Source organism: Aulostomus chinensis, chromosome 23 (genome assembly GCF_037954235.1).
Source record: "Aulostomus chinensis isolate RoL2024-O1b breed Wild chromosome 23, RoL_Achi_v1.0, whole genome shotgun sequence".
Taxonomy (NCBI): domain Eukaryota; kingdom Metazoa; phylum Chordata; class Actinopteri; order Syngnathiformes; family Aulostomidae; genus Aulostomus; species Aulostomus chinensis.
This window is the reverse complement of record NC_141342.1, coordinates 4,528,990-4,549,801: the sequence shown is the minus strand read 5'-3', so window position 1 is coordinate 4,549,801 and position 20,812 is coordinate 4,528,990. Positions and strand designations below refer to the sequence as shown.

General features: G+C 46.6%; 1 protein-coding gene across 3 annotated transcripts; it reads left to right on the top strand.

Annotated features, from left to right (window-relative positions):
- The first annotated feature begins 953 nt into the window (after positions 1-953).
- Positions 954-17,961, top strand: sap30bp (SAP30 binding protein). 3 transcript variants are annotated; one of them, XM_086195601.1, is made up of 10 exons: positions 954-1,100; positions 1,467-1,576; positions 3,674-3,718; positions 7,481-7,520; positions 12,334-12,422; positions 15,220-15,311; positions 15,454-15,566; positions 15,643-15,701; positions 16,233-16,323; positions 17,386-17,961. In XM_086195601.1, exons 1-10 carry the CDS (start codon positions 1,007-1,009, stop codon positions 17,562-17,564), a joined length of 912 nt encoding a protein of 303 aa, XP_086051727.1. In that variant the 5' UTR covers positions 954-1,006; the 3' UTR covers positions 17,565-17,961. The 3 variants fall into 3 exon arrangements, with proteins under 3 accessions (XP_086051727.1, XP_086051726.1, XP_086051725.1); XM_086195600.1 differs by having other exon boundaries at positions 1,446-1,576; XM_086195599.1 differs by having other exon boundaries at positions 1,446-1,576; positions 17,383-17,961.
- Positions 17,962-20,812: the final 2,851 nt, after the last annotated feature.

Genomic DNA, 20,812 nt, shown 5'->3' with positions numbered 1-20,812 from the left:
TGCTGATTTACGTCCATCCATCCATCCATCCATCCATCCATTTTTCTACCTCTTGTCCTGTTAAGGGTGGCGGGGGTGGAGCCTATCCCAGCGGCCGTCAGGCGAGAAGCGGAGTTCACCCTGGACGGGTCACCACAACCACAACCTTCTTGCTGATGGGCCACAGTGCTGACCATCTTTTCTTTTTTATAGCTTTCATTAAATTCTATTTTCTGGTCATTTTGCTGGTGTGTTGTTAAAGCTGTAGCTAGCTTTCAGTCACTGCTAGCTTCAAGCTAAAAGTGCGTGGCTGGTTCCTTCTGCATTCTGGAGTGACAAAGGTGCGATACAGAGGTGAAAAAAGCATCTTTATGGGCTCAAGGCACCTATTTGTACTTACTTGGAAGTTGAATTACGCTTTTGGGTGGAAGTATGACTTTAATGCCATTATCTTGAGATCATGAGTTAATTATTTCATCATTTCAAGATAACAAATCTCCTCTGTCTTTGTTATCTTTGATGTCTCTGAGATGCATGTCAGCGAGTCACCAGCAACTCTGCAAAAATGGCTTGAAAAAAATACTTAATTTAACCTGATTTTTGACAATAAAGTCCCAAAATACAATGTGAAAATAAGCTGAAAAAGGACTTGGAATGTACTGATATCATACTAAATTGACATATCATTACATAACCACAGATAAATCAATATATTATAAAGATTCAAATGAATAAAAACCCTAGAGGTCACGTTTAAAAAAATTAAAAAAAATAAATAAATAAACAAAACGAGCAAATATAATAGGGTCTTCGCCTGAACCCTAATTAACAGTCAGCACAGCAAAGGTAAAGTTCTCGAAAATGAATGAACTGTAAACACTCTGACATCTAGTGGCAGGTCAACGTTTTTTGTTGGCCGAGTTGCCAACAGAACATAAGGACAACATCTCCCAGCGGGACTTGCGCTCACCGTCACTGCTGCGTTGTGTCTCTGCGTCCTGACCGGCAGTTTGTGCGACTCCCAGCGATGGCGAGCGGCAAGAAGAGTGCGCTGCTTTCCTCTCTGGCAGACTATGGAGACGATTCAGAGCCAGACTCGGATACCGAACCAGAGGAGTCAGGTGTGGTATTATTATTAATAACATTATCAGTTTTATTTGTTTTAAACATAGTTATCAAAAACCCGCTGCTCTGCGGACTACACACCGGAACTTCATGTGGTGGCTAATGTTAGCACCTAGCTAACAGCGTCGTTTTTATAAACAGTATCGTTGCTGTTCCCTTGTTGGGTCCATATCTTGTATTTAGTGTGATAATTTTCTTTGTTTTAAATGTTATGCACTCACGCAGTGGGTAGATAAACATGGTGTTTTTCTGTTGGCCTGTTACAGTGAGAAGCTGCTGGCCGTTGTAAGACTCATGTCTCCTCGGTTCTCTCGTTTTTGTCTGGACTGTCTGACCTCCAGTCTCTTCCTGTCCATCACCAGGGGGGCGTGGAGGAAGCCTGGTGTACCGATACGGTGAGGATGACCCGAACCAAACCCAGGATTTGGAGGATAAGGGATCGGGAGATGAAGACAGTAGAGAGAGCAACTCGGTCAGTATTTGAGGGGGAGAGGTGAACTGTGCTCAGGCATCATGGAGGATGAGGTCGGGACTCACCTGTCACCTCCTCTGATCTCTGTGTTACTGCTCATTATCCTGTCATCAATCAAAGGCCCACAGTAGCAGAGCTTAACAGTTTTGGGGGAAAAAAACAATTTGCATTTGTTTTGACTGATATGACAATATGATTAACAACATTAGGAAATCCTTGTTGTTCACATCATTCGCATTTTAACTGAAGAACTCGTTAGAATGAAAACACGCCTCAATGAAGGCATGATTCTGGCCGGAATGTGTAGGAAACAAAGATGTTTCCTCAAGCCGGAGGACGACCGCTGACATGCTGGAACGCCTCCGCCGCAGCACCACCGTGCTTCGTTTACGATGGCTTTTTGACACCAATTTGGCATTTAGCAACTCTTGCACCTCCTGCGATGGAGGTATTGCACTGGGACGTAATGCATTGTTGTAAAAATGTAAATATCTTATTCTGCCCTACACGTTAATACTCCGTACCACCACGGCTGTTTGAAAGTGCATGGGGACGTTAGGTGCTGTTCACACACCAGCTCGTCTAGCGCTCGGGCCCTCACACAAGGTGGGGCAAGCGTCTTGTGTGTCAAGAGATTTCACCACTTTTCCTCTTTTTTTGTGCTTGTTTGAAAGCAATTTTGACATCGAGCCAAACTGAAGGGGGATTTCTGAGTCTGAATCTTTCAGAGCAGATAAAAATCTCTTGTTCCTGATATGTGCAACCAAGAAAGGGAATTTTCATGTTGGACTGAAAACAGACCCTTTCCATGTTGCACCAATATCAATATGTGAATGTACTCAGAAGACTAACCCTTGGACAAATAACATACACAGACATAACGGAACATAGATGAAGACCAAAGAAAAATAGTGCACAACATCTCCTAAATCGCCTTAGGTACCGTTCTCTGCATTTCAATGTGAGCACATATCAGAAACATGCCGTGTGGTACAGCATACAATTCAGGCGTGTAGTAGCTAAAATATCGCCCAGGCTCCAGTTTGGTCAGGCACAGTGGTGTGGTCCTGAGGGTCACTTTTCTGTGAGCTTCTGAGGCGCAAGTCTTACCAGCAGCAATTCCCATCTATTTTCTTGTTTGCGTAACAGCAGCTAATCTGTCTGTGGCAAACCTTAAGAGCTAAAATTACAACAAAGGGCAAAGCCTTGGACCACTGTGCGTTCACAAGTTCATTAAGTTAATTTCAGAGTGGGGGGGTGAGATTGTTAGCAGTGTTCATACATGCAAAAATGCAGGCTAATCGCCCTGAGTTCGTTTTGAGTGCGTCTGACTGGTGGATCCAGATGTGTGTTGTTGTCAGGGTACAGTTGCCGCAACACCCGTACCAGAGGTTCATGTCCTCTGTACTCAGCACATCCGGCGCCACTGCTGTAGGCACTGTCCTTAACTCTTTCCCTTCCAGTGGTGTTGGACGTTTTTCCTTGTGTTTTCAGACCCCTAGAATATTTTGTCACGAATATGGGAAAACTTGAACATATCAAAAGAAAACAACAACAACAAAGCCTCCATCTTCCTTTAAAAAAAGTGTCACTGTCAGTTCCTCCAGTCTTTTTTTTCAATGAACACTTGAATGAAGGTCAGTTTAATCAAAAATGTTTATTTTCGACTGAAAGATGAGAGAAAAAAACATCTTTTAAAAGAAGTGATTTGTCAAGCAGAAGACTTTTCTCACTCCCATGTGGTTACTTCAATTATACACGATAAAACTAAGTCCTGGGAACCAGCCTGGTGTGACTACAGCACCCCTGAGACAACCAGAGCTCCCCTGGGTGGTTCTGGTGCAGCACCACGGCCCCCATATGCATTTATGATAGATTGTCAAGTTCATCCTTCTGTGTGGGAGTCCGCTTGTAATATAAACAGGGAGTTTGCTAAGATGTGTTTGTGGATGTTGTGCTGTCAGTAGAAGAAACCATCAGATGGGGCAACTAGCTTAGCCGCCCACTGCTAACTGCTGTGTCTGCTGCTTGGCTCCCCCCCCTCCTGGTGTCTTTTCATCATTACAGTGTTAACCCCCTGCATTTTTGTTTTTTTAGGAAATGGACGAATCTGACGAGGGGAGGGACGCGGATGATGTTGAGGTATTTGAACACCCACCTGCTGTGGGCTGGATTGGATGTAGAAGAGGATATTTGTCATGTGTTCTGTTACTAACCCCAAGTGAAGCGATGGGCACTGAACAGCGCAGCCAGTGAAGAGGCCTGCTCACTAGATGGTGCTGTGGCTTTATGTATGTCTGATGAACGGTCAAGCAGCGAATGAGCTGCTGCTTCCTGGGCACATGAGGCCCGGCCAGTGACTTGCACTTGCCTCAAGTTGCGGCTGCTTCATCGTGTGTCTTCTGAGGAAAGACTTGGAGCAACAGTGCTGCACGTCAGAGCACACTGCCCAGTCTTGCTCAGTTCTACCATACTAACCCCACCCTGCGTGTGTGTGTGTGTGTGTGTGTGTGTGTGTGTGTGTGTGTGTGTGTGCTCTGAAGGTGTGTTAGCTGGACAGCATGCCAACTTCCTGCTGCGCTGTTTGGTACAGGTGACTGAGGTGAGAGTGAGTCACTCACCTAACAAGCAGAAACAAAGCAAGTCAGAGGATGTCTGCTCAGTCTGAGGCTGTTTGACAGCCTGCCTTTGATTGGCCATAATTTGATAAGAGGCTGTTTTGTGACTTTTGCTTGAAAGCGAACGTAACACTGCCAGCAGGGTTAAATATAATTATTGTGTCACTGCATCATAATGCGATTTCCCAACTACCCATGTATCAACATGTGACATAGCGTATCCCAGGAGAAGAGGTCATGGACTTGAACTGTGTAGAATAATGCTGCGTTCAAGACAAGTGGAAAGTAGGGAAAACTCTCCCACCATGTTGGGAAGGATGAATTTATTGGTGTGTAAAACTCTGCTGTCTTTTCAGAACTCTGATTTCTCCAACTTGCCGTAACCTGCAACATGAAAGGGGGCAGCCTTAAGAATTTAATTATTATAAACATATATATTTTTTAACATTTTAACCCGCATCTCAACGTGTACTTTGTGTGCAGGGTTCATACGGTCATGGAAAACCTGGAACAGTCATGAAATTGGAAAAAACGACGATTTCAAGGCCTGGAATCGTTTTCGAGAAGTTGTTACAGCAAAAGGCAGAAAGTTTAGGAAAGGTCATGGAAGTGGCTGACAAATACGTGAATATGAGAATAACTGGTTCAGTAAGATCAACTGAAAAATCTCATTCATGCTGATGTTGTACCAACGGTGTAGGTTTTCATAAATTGTAGTTACATACGCTATATTATACCAGGTTTATTTTTCAAGTGTAAACAGACTTTTCCATAAATGTAGAGCCATGGAATATTCCTTACAGGTGAATACGTGTAAGAACCCTGTGTAGTGATGTTTAAAAAAGCTTTTTCCATCCCTCTGATCATTGCAATATGTAGAATTTAACAGCAACATTAGCGACTTGAGTTTTACGTTTGCTCTTTAGTGTACAAGTTTTCCCTCTTTCTTTTCCCTCTGATTTGACTGCAACATGAAAGCAAAGATGTCAGAAATTTGGAAATCTCCTGCCTGGAACTCAGGCTTCTGACTTGCCTTGGACGCAGCAGCATTTGGTTTACCAGGATTTTGTTCAGCCTGAAAGGAGGAGCAGGCTCTTATCTTCACAGTCAGATGAAATCACCTCAGTGGCAGTAAAAGGGTTTGTCGTAGCTCTTATCTGTCAGACACGGCAGCCACGTGTGGATGGGTTGATTCAGCTCCAGCTCAGAGTGGTTTACCATGAGGGCTGAGAGCCTCCTGAACCCCTCGCGAGTCTGCCCGAGGGAAGAGCTGGAGTTGTTCTTGTGAGCGTAGTGTTTGTAATTTTTATGCTTTAAAACGGGAGCTGCAGCGACGAACCAGTCCAAACAGTTAACAGCTCGTGCAGTCTGAGGTCATTTTTCAAGCAGACATCCAAACCCACTACTACTACTAGTACTGCTTGTACTACAGTGAATTGAAGATTCTGTGGATTTTGACTGATGGTCAGATCAGACTTTTGATCACATGAATTTGGCTGATCAGAACAATTAAGTTACTGGTAAAAAAAAAAAAAGTACATGGGAGCTACAATGATGTCATTATGAACCCAGAATTATTCTGTAATAAACTGGCATTTTACTGTGATTGGAAAAGTGCAAGTTACAGTTGAGGGTTTTAATTGATTGTGCAGCTTCAGCTGAGCATCACGGTGAGTGGGGGGCTCTTAGTGGCATTGAACTCTGGTAGCACTGCAACACCCATGAAAGTTTAAAGACGGAGGGCTGGACTGAGCACAGATAGATGCCACTAGCCAGAATTAATCAGAGAACATGCTGCTGCATAAGGAACAATGCTGCTCTGTCAAACTCTCGCCTTCTGCTTGTAATACAGCCGGTATCTTGAAATATTTAAGTCGTAGGATTTATGAGGGATAACTGATGACATCATCGGGGTTATTTCCTCTCCAAAGCTCCACCGGAGGAACGTGAGGCTAAAACAGCAGTTCACAGGCTGAGTGGCCCTCTCATAATGGCTAAACAAACTGTGTAGAAGTGCCACTTTGATTGCACAACAAAGTTGTTGGGGGTTTCTATTTTGGTCTGGTGATCACATCATGGATGTCAGATCAGCTCATACGTCCGTGCAGATCTCCTCCGCTAAATTGCGCCCTGAAGTACAGAAAACGAACAAAGGCATCAAATACAGCGGTGGTGAATCGGTCTCACTGGTGGGTTACTGTGTTTGTTTTGGAGGCTCCATTCGTGATCGTTGATTAAATTTTGATAAATGAAAGACCGGAGAGGTAGAAACGCACCGAGAGGAATGTGTTTTGTACCTGTGTGTAGCGTCATCGCTCAAGCCAGACGGCGCTATGATGAACTGACACGCAGCCTGAAGGGGTGCAGTTGTAAAAGCAGACAATTAGCTTGGTCAGAGGTTCTGTCTCTCCACTCAGGTTCTGAGTTTTCACGTGTCCCTAAAACAACCTGGAGGGAGGCGGTGGCAGCACCAAGCCATTGGGAGGAAGCTCAGAAGCGCTGTGATGCTCATAGCCATGGTTCCCATTTGATAAAGGCAGCTTGGACTTTTGAACTGGGTTGCTAATTTTAAATTCAGAGAAGCCTTGAAAACGCCGAGTCCTCTGGTTTGTAGCTCGCTGCGGCCCGTGGCCTCCCTTTGAAGGGTGGCCAAACACAGAGACCTGATACAGGAATCAGTCCAACCAGAATTTAATGCCTCTGCCTTCTTTGGCTTTGGATTCGTGCCAGCGGGTTCTGCTGTGCTCCTGTTGCTTCAGTCCGCCACCCTCCCGCTCCTCCACGTGATTTGGCCAACTTCAGGACAATTCTTTGAAGTGCTCGTGCAGTTGCTAGGTGACAACGTGATGCCCGTGAATAACAGCACTGTTCCTTTGTGCTGAACCTGTGTTGTGCACACAATGCTGGCACAACAGGCGGCATATTTTAGAGGCTCTACAAGACTCCTCCTCTTGCCAAAGCAAAGCCTTCACTGGAAACTGTCCACATTTCCTTTTCTGGTTTCTATTATGTCTGAAACTCCACTACTATGCTGGGCCGTCTGCTGCGTTTGTAGGATTCAGGTGTACGTGACATCAACTTGTATGTCGACAAATGACCACATTTTTCATCAGAACCAGCGTCTTGTTTTGAATGTCATTTCACCAGCTCACTTGTAATCCTCTGTCATTAACCCAGTGATGGCTGCTCTTCATAGTTCCTTTCATCAACTCAGATTCTCCTCCTCCAAGGAGAACTCAGTCATATCCAATATATATGTTTCTCCCCCCCCCCCTCCTTATTATAGATCTCAGAAGCAGAGAAAAAGGACCCACATGAGCTAGTTGGTGAGTAAACACACACACACACACACACACACATCAGTCTGTGCGGTTTCATGATGTCAAAATAGAAGTCACTCGTGTTTATCCAACAGTAGCTGGACTATTAAAACACATGGAAACACGTTAGTTTGACCAAAATTATACTTTTTTAAGTCAGACCCACACAGTGGGGCTGGGGAGCCATCACCCCTGGCATGTGTGTGCTTCAGTCAGCCCCAAAGAGACGTTTGGTTCTGCAGCAGTATTAAACCCAGGAGATGGACAGCACGCAGCCATGGAAGGCGTCATCTTGCTGGGTATACAAGTGAGAACAAGACATTTCTGACAGGTCAGGAAACAAACTTGATGCGTTGCCTGACTTCAGTCTTCCACTCAACAGGTGCACCGCTGCTTAACGTCTTTGACGTGTGACAAAACGGAACAAAGTGTCTGCAATCGGCTGTAAGAGGGCATACTGCCACCTAGTGCTGGCCGATGTATTGATATTGTCCTAGATTTAGGATCTCGTAATATCAGAAAACAGATCTATACAAGAGGTGTGCCTCCAGTTTCTGGCCTCACCTTCGTATTCACATGGTATGTCTGCCTCCTGCAGACGAAGCGCTTGGATGATCAACTGAGAGGCAGTGTCACTAGATTCAGTGTGTGGCGATCTCACATGCTCGACCAGGACGGTGTTATGCTAACACTTCCCACCCACTACCATTCTTTTTGCTAAGCTAACTAGCGTTCAGCTGATTTCTGAGTGTCTCAGCTCCCCGGTGCGGTACAGAGGAGGGCAGGGGATCCATCTTCTTGCGTGAGGATGATGGACAATAAGCGTGTGTACCTCAAAGTTGGTTTGTTCCTTTGACATTAGTGTCTCATGTGTTGATTCCATAAAAACTGTCAACTATTTAAAAATCCTGTTATTTATCAATGACGGAGGAGTAGCTGACAGAGCCAGAGTATGTTGATGTACAAACATTTTCATTTGAAACATTTGCTGTCTCCTATATGGTGGAGAAAGTCCGCTGTCAATGTGGAGATTTGAAGTTTCCCCGTCACACTGTACCTGTGGAAGGCACATGTTGGACCACATCGCCGCCAAGAGACATGAGCTCCTGAGCTGGGTTACTCACATCATCAGCAGACATAAAACCATATTTGAATTAGTCTTTTATGGTATTTGAAGACAATAAATTAGACATAGATAACTTTCTTATTTCAATAAACTAAATGCCTGTGTTGCGGATGTTGCTGCAGTGAAAATATGAATGACTAACCAGACCCAGATGAAAGCCTCTCTGTCCACTGTGCGACTGACAGCTGGGTGATTAGAGCCTAACTCTGGCAGTGGTGAGTGAGTAATAGCTGACCTGCACAAGTGTCATAGAGGGCAGGAAGTGAATGATCCAGGGAGTGGCGTTTTACACACCGGTGCGTAACAGCAACAACTACCAGTCCCAACAGTTCCTGCTCAGCTGTTCGTATTTGAGGGCCTGTGGAGGCTGCAGGTGATGAGTGCAGCTCTGATGAAACATGGCTGCAGAGAGGCATGAATCTAGTCATGAATCAGCCTCGTGGATCGTAACCAGGCAGGAGATTGTGCTCATCTGCCTTGATCTATAACCCAGGAGCCGGTCTGTGGATTTCCTCCAGCAGCCTCAGCAGCAGGCAGCTCCCTCCAACAACACCTCTCCTCTGGCTCGTCACAGCCATAAAAAGAAGTCACCCAGCAAAGGGAAACGCAACAATTTTTAGTTTTCCAAACAAGCACCACCGGCCTCAGTGGACCGTCGTGTGCGAGTGTGACTCATAACGGGACACTTGACATTCCTGCAGCGGAGCTTGGCTCCTCGGTCTTGTCTGTCAGTAAATGTCACTGTGTGTCTGGCAACGGGCCCCCCGTCAGCAGGCTGAAGACGCTTCTTTGTCTGCCCGCTGAAGGGACACACATTGTCCGTGTGTCCTAAGAGACCCTCGGGGCACAGATTGTGACTTTCTGTCTGTTTTTGGGAGCACAGATGGTAGTTGTGAAGCTGAATATAATCTTTCCTCTGTCTGATTATTACTCTGTCCTTCCTGTCTGTGTGGCTTTTATATGAAAATGTTCCTTACATGCGGAGGTCTAACACCCAGGCTGATTGACCTCCCCCGCTGCTGCTCGGGCTGCCAAGTGTTTTTTGCTGTTTGCCCATAAATGCTACAAAATAAAAAAACTAAGTTTCCTGCAGTCTAGAGGGTATAAACCAGCTTTGACAATGTCAAACAAATGCTGTCAAGTGATTAAAAAAAAAAAATTACATGTTTTTAATTAATACAAATTGCTAACTTGTTTTGGTTGTTATGAGCATTGAAAATATTTTAAAATCAAATACATTTTTTGTAATTGGGTGAAAAATTGGAGACAAACATTCCTTTCCTCATTCACAGGCAACAATGGCCGAACAGTCACACATTTGAACCAAATATTGCAGCCCTCCATTTAGAAGCTAAATCCAGGCCACGAACCTTTCAAGTGTACTTGTTGCTCTCCGTCTTTGAGACTTCCCGGTCAGTTTAACTGCTCACCTCAGACGAGGCCACAGGTTAAGTGCGTTGTGTATGCGAGGAACACTCACTGCCAATGAATTCCCAAAGTAACATTAAATTTACTGTTGTTCTTAAATCTTTATCTCTGTGTGCCGAGGTCAAGTCACAGGCGCAACAAACCTCTTAAACCACTCAAAGTTCAGTGAAAGTGATGATGAGCTATTTGTTATCCTGGAGGGAATCAAGTGAAAACCACAGTGTCTCATTGGCCAGATTTGATCCCAACAATGAAGGTGTATTCATTTTGAATTGCGTTATTTTTTCTACAATGAATTAATCCAAATGAATGTTTTATTTAGCCAAACCCACGCTGCAGCTACAGTGAGGCAGTCCATGAGAGTGTGCATGTGTATGAAGTACTTGTGACTCACTGGACTTGCCGTAGCAGGTTTTTATTGTTAGTCTACAGTATTTTCTGCTTGAAAGTATGTGGCGTCCAAACAAGGCTCATGCACGGAGCTTTAAACCTGCTCCTTGCTCTCCAGTCAGGAAATGTGTGTGAGCTTGCATAGCATGACTTTATGTGTCTACCAGCCAACGAAGGCAACGCCCGGCGCATCCTTTCCCCTTCGCTGGGGCACGTCAACCAGAATAGAGCGCCATCGCAGGGAGGTGCTGCTCCTCCTCTCAACCTTCAGACATGAGGGACATCATCAGGGCAGCAAGTCCGTATCCAGGGCTGTGAATGTGCAGCCCAAGGGGAAAGGCAGAGGGATTGTTGACGGCGCATCGGCCATCCTGCCTGTGCACGCGGCCAGGGTGTGTTCAGGTGGGCTTCAGTCCCACGAACAAGCATCCATTCACAGTGGATGGGTGATGTTTCTTAACGGACTCATCACAGTCTGAGTAGATGGACCATGAACTGACAGCATGATTATGTTAAATCTTCATATCAGCCGCACAGAACAAAGAGCATGTGTACCTTTGACTTCCCCCACATTTCACAAGAGAATCAGTCAAATGTTGGACAAGAACAATCATCCGTGTAAGAACTTCTCCCCAAAGTTGTCGTGATATTGACACATTTGGATTTAAATTTAAGACGAAGTGTCTGACGAGGTGGTGAACGCTATCACTCATGATGATATGGTTTATGGGGAAGAGAAACCTGTTGAATTGATGATTAGCCACATCTAAAGGTGATTGTGCTGGCACAGCAGCGTGTCACGAGCGTGTACCAGGTCAGCTGATGACAAGACAAGAAGCTGCTGTTCAGAAGTACCACAGAGATCCGTGTCACGCTGTCTTAGTGAATCTAGGTTTTTACTTGGCTGTTCTTCGCTCTTAAACATCTGGCAAAACTAGCATGGCGGCATCACCTTTAAAATGGCGGGTATTTGAGGTCTTGTGACACCAACCAGGCATTCCAGAGTTACAGAACATAAAACGTTTGCCTTTTTTTTTTTTTTAATCAGAGACAGGACCGGACGACCGCCTTGACTGGTGGTCTCTCGCCTGAAGACATTTTGAGAAATGCGCACCTGAAGTGAAACTAGACAATGAGATTCATAAACCAGTGAGAGCACATCAGCGACATCTCCCGGGACCGTCCCGGCACAGGCTGCTGACACTCAACATCCGGAGGCTACGCGATGGTGGAATTTTCCTCTCATGTTGTGTCAGATAAATTGCTCAGCAAGGTTAAGCTAAAAGACAGCACTTAAGGGAGCGATCCTCTCATAGTCGGTCAAGCTCCGACTCGTCTGCAATCTGCTCAGAATGTCAGCGGGGCGACGCTCCTACATCTGCACGCGTGCACACACGGCGCACAGCTGGCAGCGCTTACTGAGGGCCTGATTGACGGCGTTGAATGACTGTAAAGACGATCTGTCTGACTGGGATACAGAGTGACAGTGAAGAATGCCTGGCCTGAAGTCAGAGAAAGCAGAGAGAGGCAAGCCTAGCAGGGGAGCAAAAAACAAGGGATGGGTGCAAAGGGAGTGGTTGAGGGAGGGAGAGGAGCCTCCCTTCGACTTACAAGCTCCAACAGCAGTCCCCCTCTGCCAGGGATGCGCTCCACTCATTCCATTCTGGCCTATAAAACCCTCGGTCTTTGGACACTTACCTAACACACAATCCAGCCTTCTCTCAACTGTTTAATCTCCTTGTTAGTCAGACTTTCATTCAGACACACAAACCAGTGGCTCTCCTGCGTTGACGCTAGGTCAGCATGTGAGGACGTGGAGCAGAGAACATAGAGGAGAGAGTTGAAGCGCTCATGCTTGTGTTTCTGTCTTCTCAGCTCTGTTCTCAGAGAAGGTGAGGAGCATGTCCCCCGATGAGATCAGGATGCCCCCCGAGCCCCCAGGACGCTGCTCCACCCAGCTACAGGTAGACACTCCTCCGCTCCACTTTTACTGCGGAACGGTTATATTTATTGAAACCAGCAGTTTGATATCACCGCTGAGGCCACAGGTATGTATTCTAATCACTAGGTGTCATTCATGGGTTTTCTGAGATTATCCTGAAATTTGAAAGTATGAAACACTCACAGTCACCGGGGTAAATAACTGAGAAGCTTCAGTTCCCTCCGGCAATAGAAATAAATTCTGGTTGCTTCATAAATTCTGAGACTCACCCCTGTAATTAAACCAGCAACAGACACTCATCCTCTATCAATTAAAAATGAGCAACACAGCTCTCCCTCCTCCTCTCTCTGTCTATTTTTGTGTAACACTAGTGAGGAGCTGAGGCAGGTCAGGACACAAGGTCGAACTGGTACATGAACAGCTCAGCACTATCCCCGCTGGGCTGACACTCCCCCGCAGTCAGAACTCATGATTCACCTTCGCCAGCCCATGCTGCCTGGATATCCCTCAGGACACCCAGCAGCACGAACGCATCGCTTTTGTTGTGATTTTAATTTAGGTTCATCAAATACTTTGTTCCTGACAGTAAATTAGCGCTGTCTCCTGTCATTGCCCCATCACAGGAATGTAACTCGGCTATGAACAGTTTCCAGGTGTCTTTTGCAATCATGTCTTGACCTCTCTGACAGCCAGTAAACTTGAGCGAGGGCCTTCAGCTGAACCTCGCTTCTAAACGTATGAGAGGAATGACAGCCAAGCAGAGCTCTTTTGCCGCTCAAGGCAAGTTTCTGTTATTCTAAGCAGAGTCCTCCTCACAGATGGTATGTGTTTTCTGTCACAAGCTAACACTTCAGAGGGCTTCTAAATGTGGGAGAAATGGTTTTGTCTTAGCATTTCTTAGACTGTTGACTGAGCTGCTCATCAATCAGTTCTTGGCTGCGTACCAGATAATTCCCTGTTTGTGCAGTAAAGATACTGGAAGAAACTTTGCACTTGTTTTCACTCGTCGTGGAGTGGCAGAATAACTCATTACACCGGCCTGCAGGTCAGGATGAAATAACAAAACCATGTGGGGCTAAAACTAGCACAGAAATACTGTCTGATGTTATAGCCAAGTCCAAGCCCCGCCCTCTTTTCTTTATTCTCCAATCACAACTGTTGCTTACTTCTGCCAAATCCCGTTTGTCCCTGTTGTGTTTGGACACAACAGGATACGTCTCCAGTCTGAAGATGAGGTTTGTTTGTTTGAGGACTCTTGTTAGTCTGGCAACACTGCAGCTGTGACGCGCCTTACACTTGTAGATGACACAAGAGTCGAAACCACCCAATTAAAAATTTTTTTATTTTTTTTAATAAATTGATGATAAGAATAATCTGATTCATTTGTGATGATCATTTGCAAACTTAAAGCTCTTTGCCACTGACCAAAAGAAGCAGATCAAATCTGGCTTTTGTCCATAATGGGGATGAATTCAGTCATTCAGTGTTGGGTCTAAAGAGGAGGAGGAGGAGACACGGGTCTTTAGGGGTTCTGGTTCTGGTTGGCATTGGTGGGATAAATAAACTCAGGCAACTCAGCCCACTTCCACCTGTCAGTTCAAAGACTTTTTTGCCGCTATGTGCCACTATGTGCAGCTGTGTGCCACTATGTGCAGCTGTGTGCCACTATGTGCAGCTGTGTGCCACTATGTGCAGCTGTGTGCCACTATGTGCCACTGTGGGCCGCTATGTGCCGCTGTGTGCCACTGTGTGCCGCTGTGTGCCACTGTGTGCCGCTGTGTGCCACTATGTGCAGCTGTGTGCCACTGTGGGCCGCTATGTGCAGCTGTGTGCCACTATGTGCCACTGTGGGCCGCTATGTGCAGCTGTGTGCCACTATGTGCAGCTGTGTGCCACTATGTGCCGCTGTGTGCCACTGTGTGCCACTATGTGCAGCTGTGTGCCACTATGTGCCACTATGTGCCACTGTGGGCCGCTATGTGCAGCTGTGTGCCACTGTGTGCCGCTATGTGCCACTGTGGGCCGCTATGTGCAGCTATGTGCCACTATGTGCAGCTATGTGCCACTATGTGCAGCTGTGTGCCGCTATGTGCCGCTGTGTGCCACTATATACAGCTGTGTGCCACTATGTGCAGCTGTGTGCCACTATGTGCCGCTGTGTGCCACTATGTGCAGCTGTGTGCCACTATGTGCCGCTGTGTGCCACTATGTGCCGCTGTGTGTCACTATGTGCCGCTGTGTGCCACTATGTGCCACTATGTGCCGCTGTGTGCCACTATGTGCCGCTGTGTGCCACTATGTGCCACTATGTGCCGCTGTGTGCCACTATGTGCCGCTGTGTGCCGTGAGAAAAGATTATTAGTTTGTCGAACAACAATTATGATCCTAGTCTAATGAAGGTGTTTTGAGCCGAACCCTAACCAGGTGGAGAAGACTCATGATTGGTTTAAAACTGCTGGACAGTCCTGTAAGGTGCTTGTGCTGGCTAGCTGGCTAGCTGGCTAGCTAGACGTATGTGTGTATCTTATTTTTAGTGTATCTTATTTTAGAAGCAGTCCTTTCTTCCGTCTTGCTCCATTCAGTACCTCGTTTTTCACTGCCAGCCCCCGTGGCTCAGTCAAACCTGGTTGTCAAATATTTCCCAGAGGCATCTGAACCGTTAAGAACAATAAGCCCATTCACGCTAATCGCTGCCCCAGCAGAGCTGATACATGTAAAGCTTCTCTGAGGGGATGACACCAACATGGTGCTCTGCCAGCGTGGGAGCGAGGACCTGCCGTCCATTCACACGCTCACTCTATTCACTCGTATCTCACCAGGAGAAGATCCACAAGCTGTATGAGAGGAAGCTCCATGGAGATTTTGACACAAACAGCCATATCCAGAAAAAGAAAGAATTCAGAAACCCGAGGTATGTAGCTGAGCAGGAGGATGCACCCAAACCAACAAACACACATGAGGTCACACTTAACAGTCTTACTCGCCCACCAAACACAAACAGACAGCAAACGTCTCCATGTGTGTCTTGAATTCTCTCCTGGTTCTTTTTTTAGTATATATGAGAAGCTCATCCAGTTCTGTGGTATAGACGAGCTGGGAACCAACTATCCGAAGGACATGTTTGACCCTCACGGCTGGTCAGAAGACTCGTACTATGAAGCTCTTGGTGCGTTATTACTTCTCTGCATCTCTGATGTGTGGTACAGCTCAAAACTAATGAAGTACACCTGTTATTTTTCCAGCCAAAGCCCAGAAGGTGGAGATGGACAAGCTGGAGAAAGCCAAGAAGGAGCGGACCAAGGTGAGACTGAGAAGAGCAAAACAAAGTCAGAGCTCCTCTCTGTCGGCAGCGGGGTCATGTGGAGACACCGGCTGCAGTTCCTTTCTGCTTCACGTCTGTCAGCAGAAACAAACAAGTCCTGCTCTCATGAGCAGCGCTGCTTTACAGCTCAGTCATAACCATTTCACAAGTCTTCATGGAGGTGTCTCCTCCTCTTCTCCACTTTCCTGTTTGCCCATAAAGAAGTGAATCCATGTGTGACATTACTGGGTGAGAACGGTGCTAATACACAACACATGTGACACATGCTTCTGTCATCAGTTTGAGCCGTGCTAAAGCAACAGCTGTGCATGAGTTAGAAACCTGACTAGAACCAACATGTACCTGCAAACGCTGCTCAACTCCTCCAGGAGAACGAGGTGGTGGTTGGAAATAGTTGTGCATCAAACCTCCCCAGGAGAGTAAAGTGTGTGTGTGTGTGTGTGTGTGTGTGTGTGTGTGTGTGTGTGTGTGTGTGTGTGTGTGTGTGTGTGTGTGTGTGTGTGTACACAGATTGAGTTTGTCACAGGTACTAAGAAGGGCACCAACCCCTCCAGCACAGCAGCCTCCACCACCAGCAACACCACCACCACCACAGCCACAGGTACGAACGCACTCTTGCAGCACCAGCACTCCCCTGAACGATGCGTCTCCGTCTACTGTCTGTTCTTGTCTGCTGGAACGTTGCCACACCCCAGCTTTTTGGGGAATACCTGGATTGTCCATCATTTTGAGAGACAGATTAGCAGTTACGCTCTCTTCTCTCCGTCTCTGCTGCATCACGGAGCTCCAGACCTCCGGCAGACAGCTGACTGCTAGCTTAGCGTAGCTGCAGTGAACGTCTGCACACATCGCATTTTCTGATTTTCAACATTTTTTTTTTAACAGAAAGTTCAACACAACTCTAGATTTAGCAATGCAGATATTGACTGTTTGGATAAAAGTGTATTTGATGCCTTTAGACGGCTTCTCTTCCGCCCCGCTGCCAGCGTTCATGGCTAAGAAAAACTTGCAGGTGCACTGGTTCTGATAAACACCGCGTGATTTCCACGACTGCAGGCTTTGACTGAGGAAAGGCTGAGTCAGTGAATCATTTCCACTATCCAGACCTTCAAAGGTGACACAGTCAGTCAACACACACAAACAGATTTGGCTCCACCATTTGCCACATGTCCATGTGAGCTGTTCCAGTTAAACACAGGTGTTTGCTTGGTTCATGGTGCATGTCTGTTGGTGGAGTGACGGTACAGGAGCTTGGGGGGGCCAAAAAAGAGAGCGGAAAGGAACGCCATATATTTCTGCATCTTTCTTTGAATGCATTTATTTTATGTCAAATTACAAATGTATTGAAATTCCACGTTTATAAGACTGTCCTGTTCCATTTTCCATTAAAAAGGGGGCTGCTGAACAGTTAAGATATCATCAAATGTTGATCTTTGACTTGTCAGGAGAAACTGTGCTCATGTTCACATGGTTTACTGGAGTTTTTGAGAGGTTTAAGGTGAGAATTGATCACATTTAACGTCATGAACTGTAAAATAAAATCATCAGGTTGAAGAGTGTCTTGAAGCCCCTCCATCATTGCATCAACTGATGGTAAAAGTAACTTCCGGCCAGCTGATGGTCACATGACTGATTCCCTCTCTGTGTTTACTGTCATCAGCAGAAGCTCAGAAGAGGAAGAGCAAGTGGGACTCTGCCATTCCTGTGACCTTGGCCCAGCCCACCCTCATCACTACCACAGCCACCCTGCCAGCCGTCGTCTCCGTGACAACCACCGCCAGCGGCACCAAGACCACGGTCATCTCTGCCGTGGGTACAATCCTCAAGAAAGCCAAACAGTGAATCAAAGAACCTGCAAAGACTCAGAACGCGCTGATAAGACCGACGTGGACCCACCCGTGTTCCTTTGTGCTCATCACACACGTGAGGGATGAGGAGAAAGAGGGAAGGGACTGACGCTTAGCGTACATGTTAAGACCCCTGCAAGCGGTGGACTAATCAGAGAAGGACGGAAGCAGAACCTGACAGTGAGAGCAGCGATACCGAGTCTATTCCTGTGTCCCGGTGCCGTGTTTTCATGGTAGCAGTTATGTGTACGATCCTGACATGTGCATACTTTTCTATGCTTTATTTTGCTCCTCACTCACGTATTATTACCCAGCTCTGGGTTCCGAGTTTTTTACACTTGTACATATATCTTACTGATAAGGTGAATAAATGGACAGATGTTGCCTTTTCATTCCTGTGTTATTTGGTCATTTGAACACACCACCACGCGGAGGGTTCAGTCTTTGTTCTGCCCCCACATGAGGGCGTGTGACATTTGGCTGTTTTTAACACTTTACCTCTTGTTTCACAAGTGGAAATGAACCCACGCTCCTCTTTTATTGGGAACAAGCTGTAGAGACTGCAGGCACTGGTTTGAATCTGATGGAAGAATCCCTTTGGCTCTCTCACCAACACACACACACACACACACACACACACAGTCTTTGCCTATTCTCTCAGGGAACAGCATGTGTGTTCCAGGTGGAGTTATGATGTTTCCATCTGAGTGTTAGCTTTGGGTGCTTCAGGTCACTGTAATGCTGAAGGAAATCTCAGTGTTACAGATCACATTTTGAGTCAAAGTTCTTTTTACTGAGAGGACGAGTGAGAAGAGGCGTCAAAAAATTAGATCCCTTGTTTACTTGGAAGCTTTTCTCAACCAATAACAACCTTTTGTGCTGTGAGATGTTTAAGCTGGGTGCAGCTTTTCAAGTTACCAAACTAAACAGTGAAAATATGCTGATGTTGGCTTCCCTTTGGTCCACTTGTATTTATTTATACCGAACCCTGCGTTCAGTTATTTATCTGTCTTGACAATGGGCTGATATCAATAGGTCAGATTCTAATAAAAGACTTTGGTTGTTGAGTAATAAATGCGGTGTGGATAAAATGTCAACAGTTTGCACACATTTAAAGAACAGATCCGTTGTTGTCGGTGGCACTCGGCTGAGTCACCGCACATGAAGTACAGAGCAACGACTCGTGTCCGTCTCTATCTCACCGTGTTATTTGCAGACACAAGTTTGCTCCAAAAAAACAGCAGTTCCTCTCCAAAGCACCTGTGTGTCACCCACTCTTGGCTCCACTGAGGATCCACGGACCCGCTGGAACATGGAGGAAACTGTCAGCCAGACAGAGCAGCAGCAGGTTGTTCCTGATGAAGGAACGCTCGCAAGCCAACAAGGGGTCTGAATCAATCAACGTCGATTGCAAGCGGAGGAGTTCGATATTTTCCTAATGTGTGCGTGTCATCAAGCCTGCTTCTTTGCACTGATATACACTTTTGACAGCATCCCTCAATTGACAAATAAAGTTAAACTGTAAAATTGTTGTAAAACTTCGATAAAATATGCTTCAACTAAAGAGGGTGAATATTTGTGAGCGATTCATTCCAAGTGGGGGGTAGGTGGTCGTGTCATAGCACGGCTACAATCAAATCCATGCTGAGCTGAACATTTTACAGTTGGCCAAAACATTATTAGAAGAGAAATTTGATTACTCTCTTGAAATGCTTTAAAATCGTAGATATTCGAATGAATTCTAAAATGTATGAATAAAAAGATGTTTACAAAAACAATAGGAATAATGGGTCTCCAAACCCAATCAAGACTGGAGACATTAAGGGTCTTTGTAAACGATTATAGCTCGCAACTGGAGTTCATATATTTCAGGGATTTATAAAACCATCAAAGTTCTTTGAGGGTGAAGATTTGATTCATATTTCTCACTTGGCTGTGAACCGATCCAGCGAGAGCCGAAGGTCACAGCCTGATGAAGCCAGCAGGACCACAATCCTGCAGCCACCAAACCGGACCCCCTCAACACCCTGGCTGGCCGGGAGATTCTGTCCATAAAAGTTACGAACAGAATTGGTGACAAAGGGCAGCCCTGGCAGAGTCCAACCCTCACTGGAAACGAGTCTGACTTACTGCCGGCAGTGCGGACCAAGCTCTGGCACCGGTCATACACGGCCGCTGCAGAGAGTGTAGTGGTGGTCCACAGTTCCACATGAGGACAAAAACCACACTGGTCCTCCTGGATCCGAGGTTCGACTATCCGATGCACTCTCCTCTCCAGAACCCCCAATAGACCTTACCAGGAATGCTGAGGAGTGTGATCCCACGATTGTTGGGACACACCCTCTGATCCCACTTCTTTAAAGGGGGAACCACCGACCCGGTCTGCTAGTCCAGAGTCACCGCCCCGCAATGCTGGAGAGCCGTGTCAACCAAGACAGGGACCTGAGGAACCCCAGGCGGATCTCATCCACCCCTGGGGCCCTGCCACTGAGGTGCTTTTTGACCATGGAAGACGTGTCGGTGGGATTGAGGAGGTCTTCAGAGTATTCCCTCCAACAGTCCACAACATCTCAAGTCGAGGTCAGCAGCACACCGCCCGCGCCATACACAGTGTTGACAGGGCACCGCTATTCTTTCCTGGATCCATTTTCCTGAAATGGCGGATGTTGGTCCAGAATCTCCTCGAAGTCGTTCTCCATGGCCTCTCCAAACTCCTCCCATTTGCTTGGCCTGCCTGTACCTGTCAGCTGTCTCTGGAGTCCCGTGGGCCAAAAAGGCCTGACTGGATTCCTTCTTCCCTCACCGCTGGTGTCCACCAACTGCTTCTGGGATTCCCACCATGACAGGCCCCAACCACCTTACGGCCACAACTCCGATCAGCTGCCTCAACAATGGAGGTGCAGGACATGGCCCACTCAGACTCAATGTCTGCCGCCTCCCTCAGAACATGGATGAAACTCTCCCGGAGGTGGGAGTTGAAACTCCTTCTGATGGGAGGCTCTGCCAGACATTCCCAGCTGACCCTCACGTTACGTTTGGGCCTGCCATGTCTAGTGTCCTCCCCCACCGTCACAGCCAACTGTCATTGCCAACATGAGCGTTGAAGTTCCCAAGCAGAACAAGGGAATCCCCAGAGGGGTCCCTCTGCAGTACTCCCTCCAGGGAATCCAAAAAAAGGGGGGGGGGGGGGAGAGAACTGCTACGTGGTGCATAAGTGCAAACAACACTCGGGACCTGTCCCCC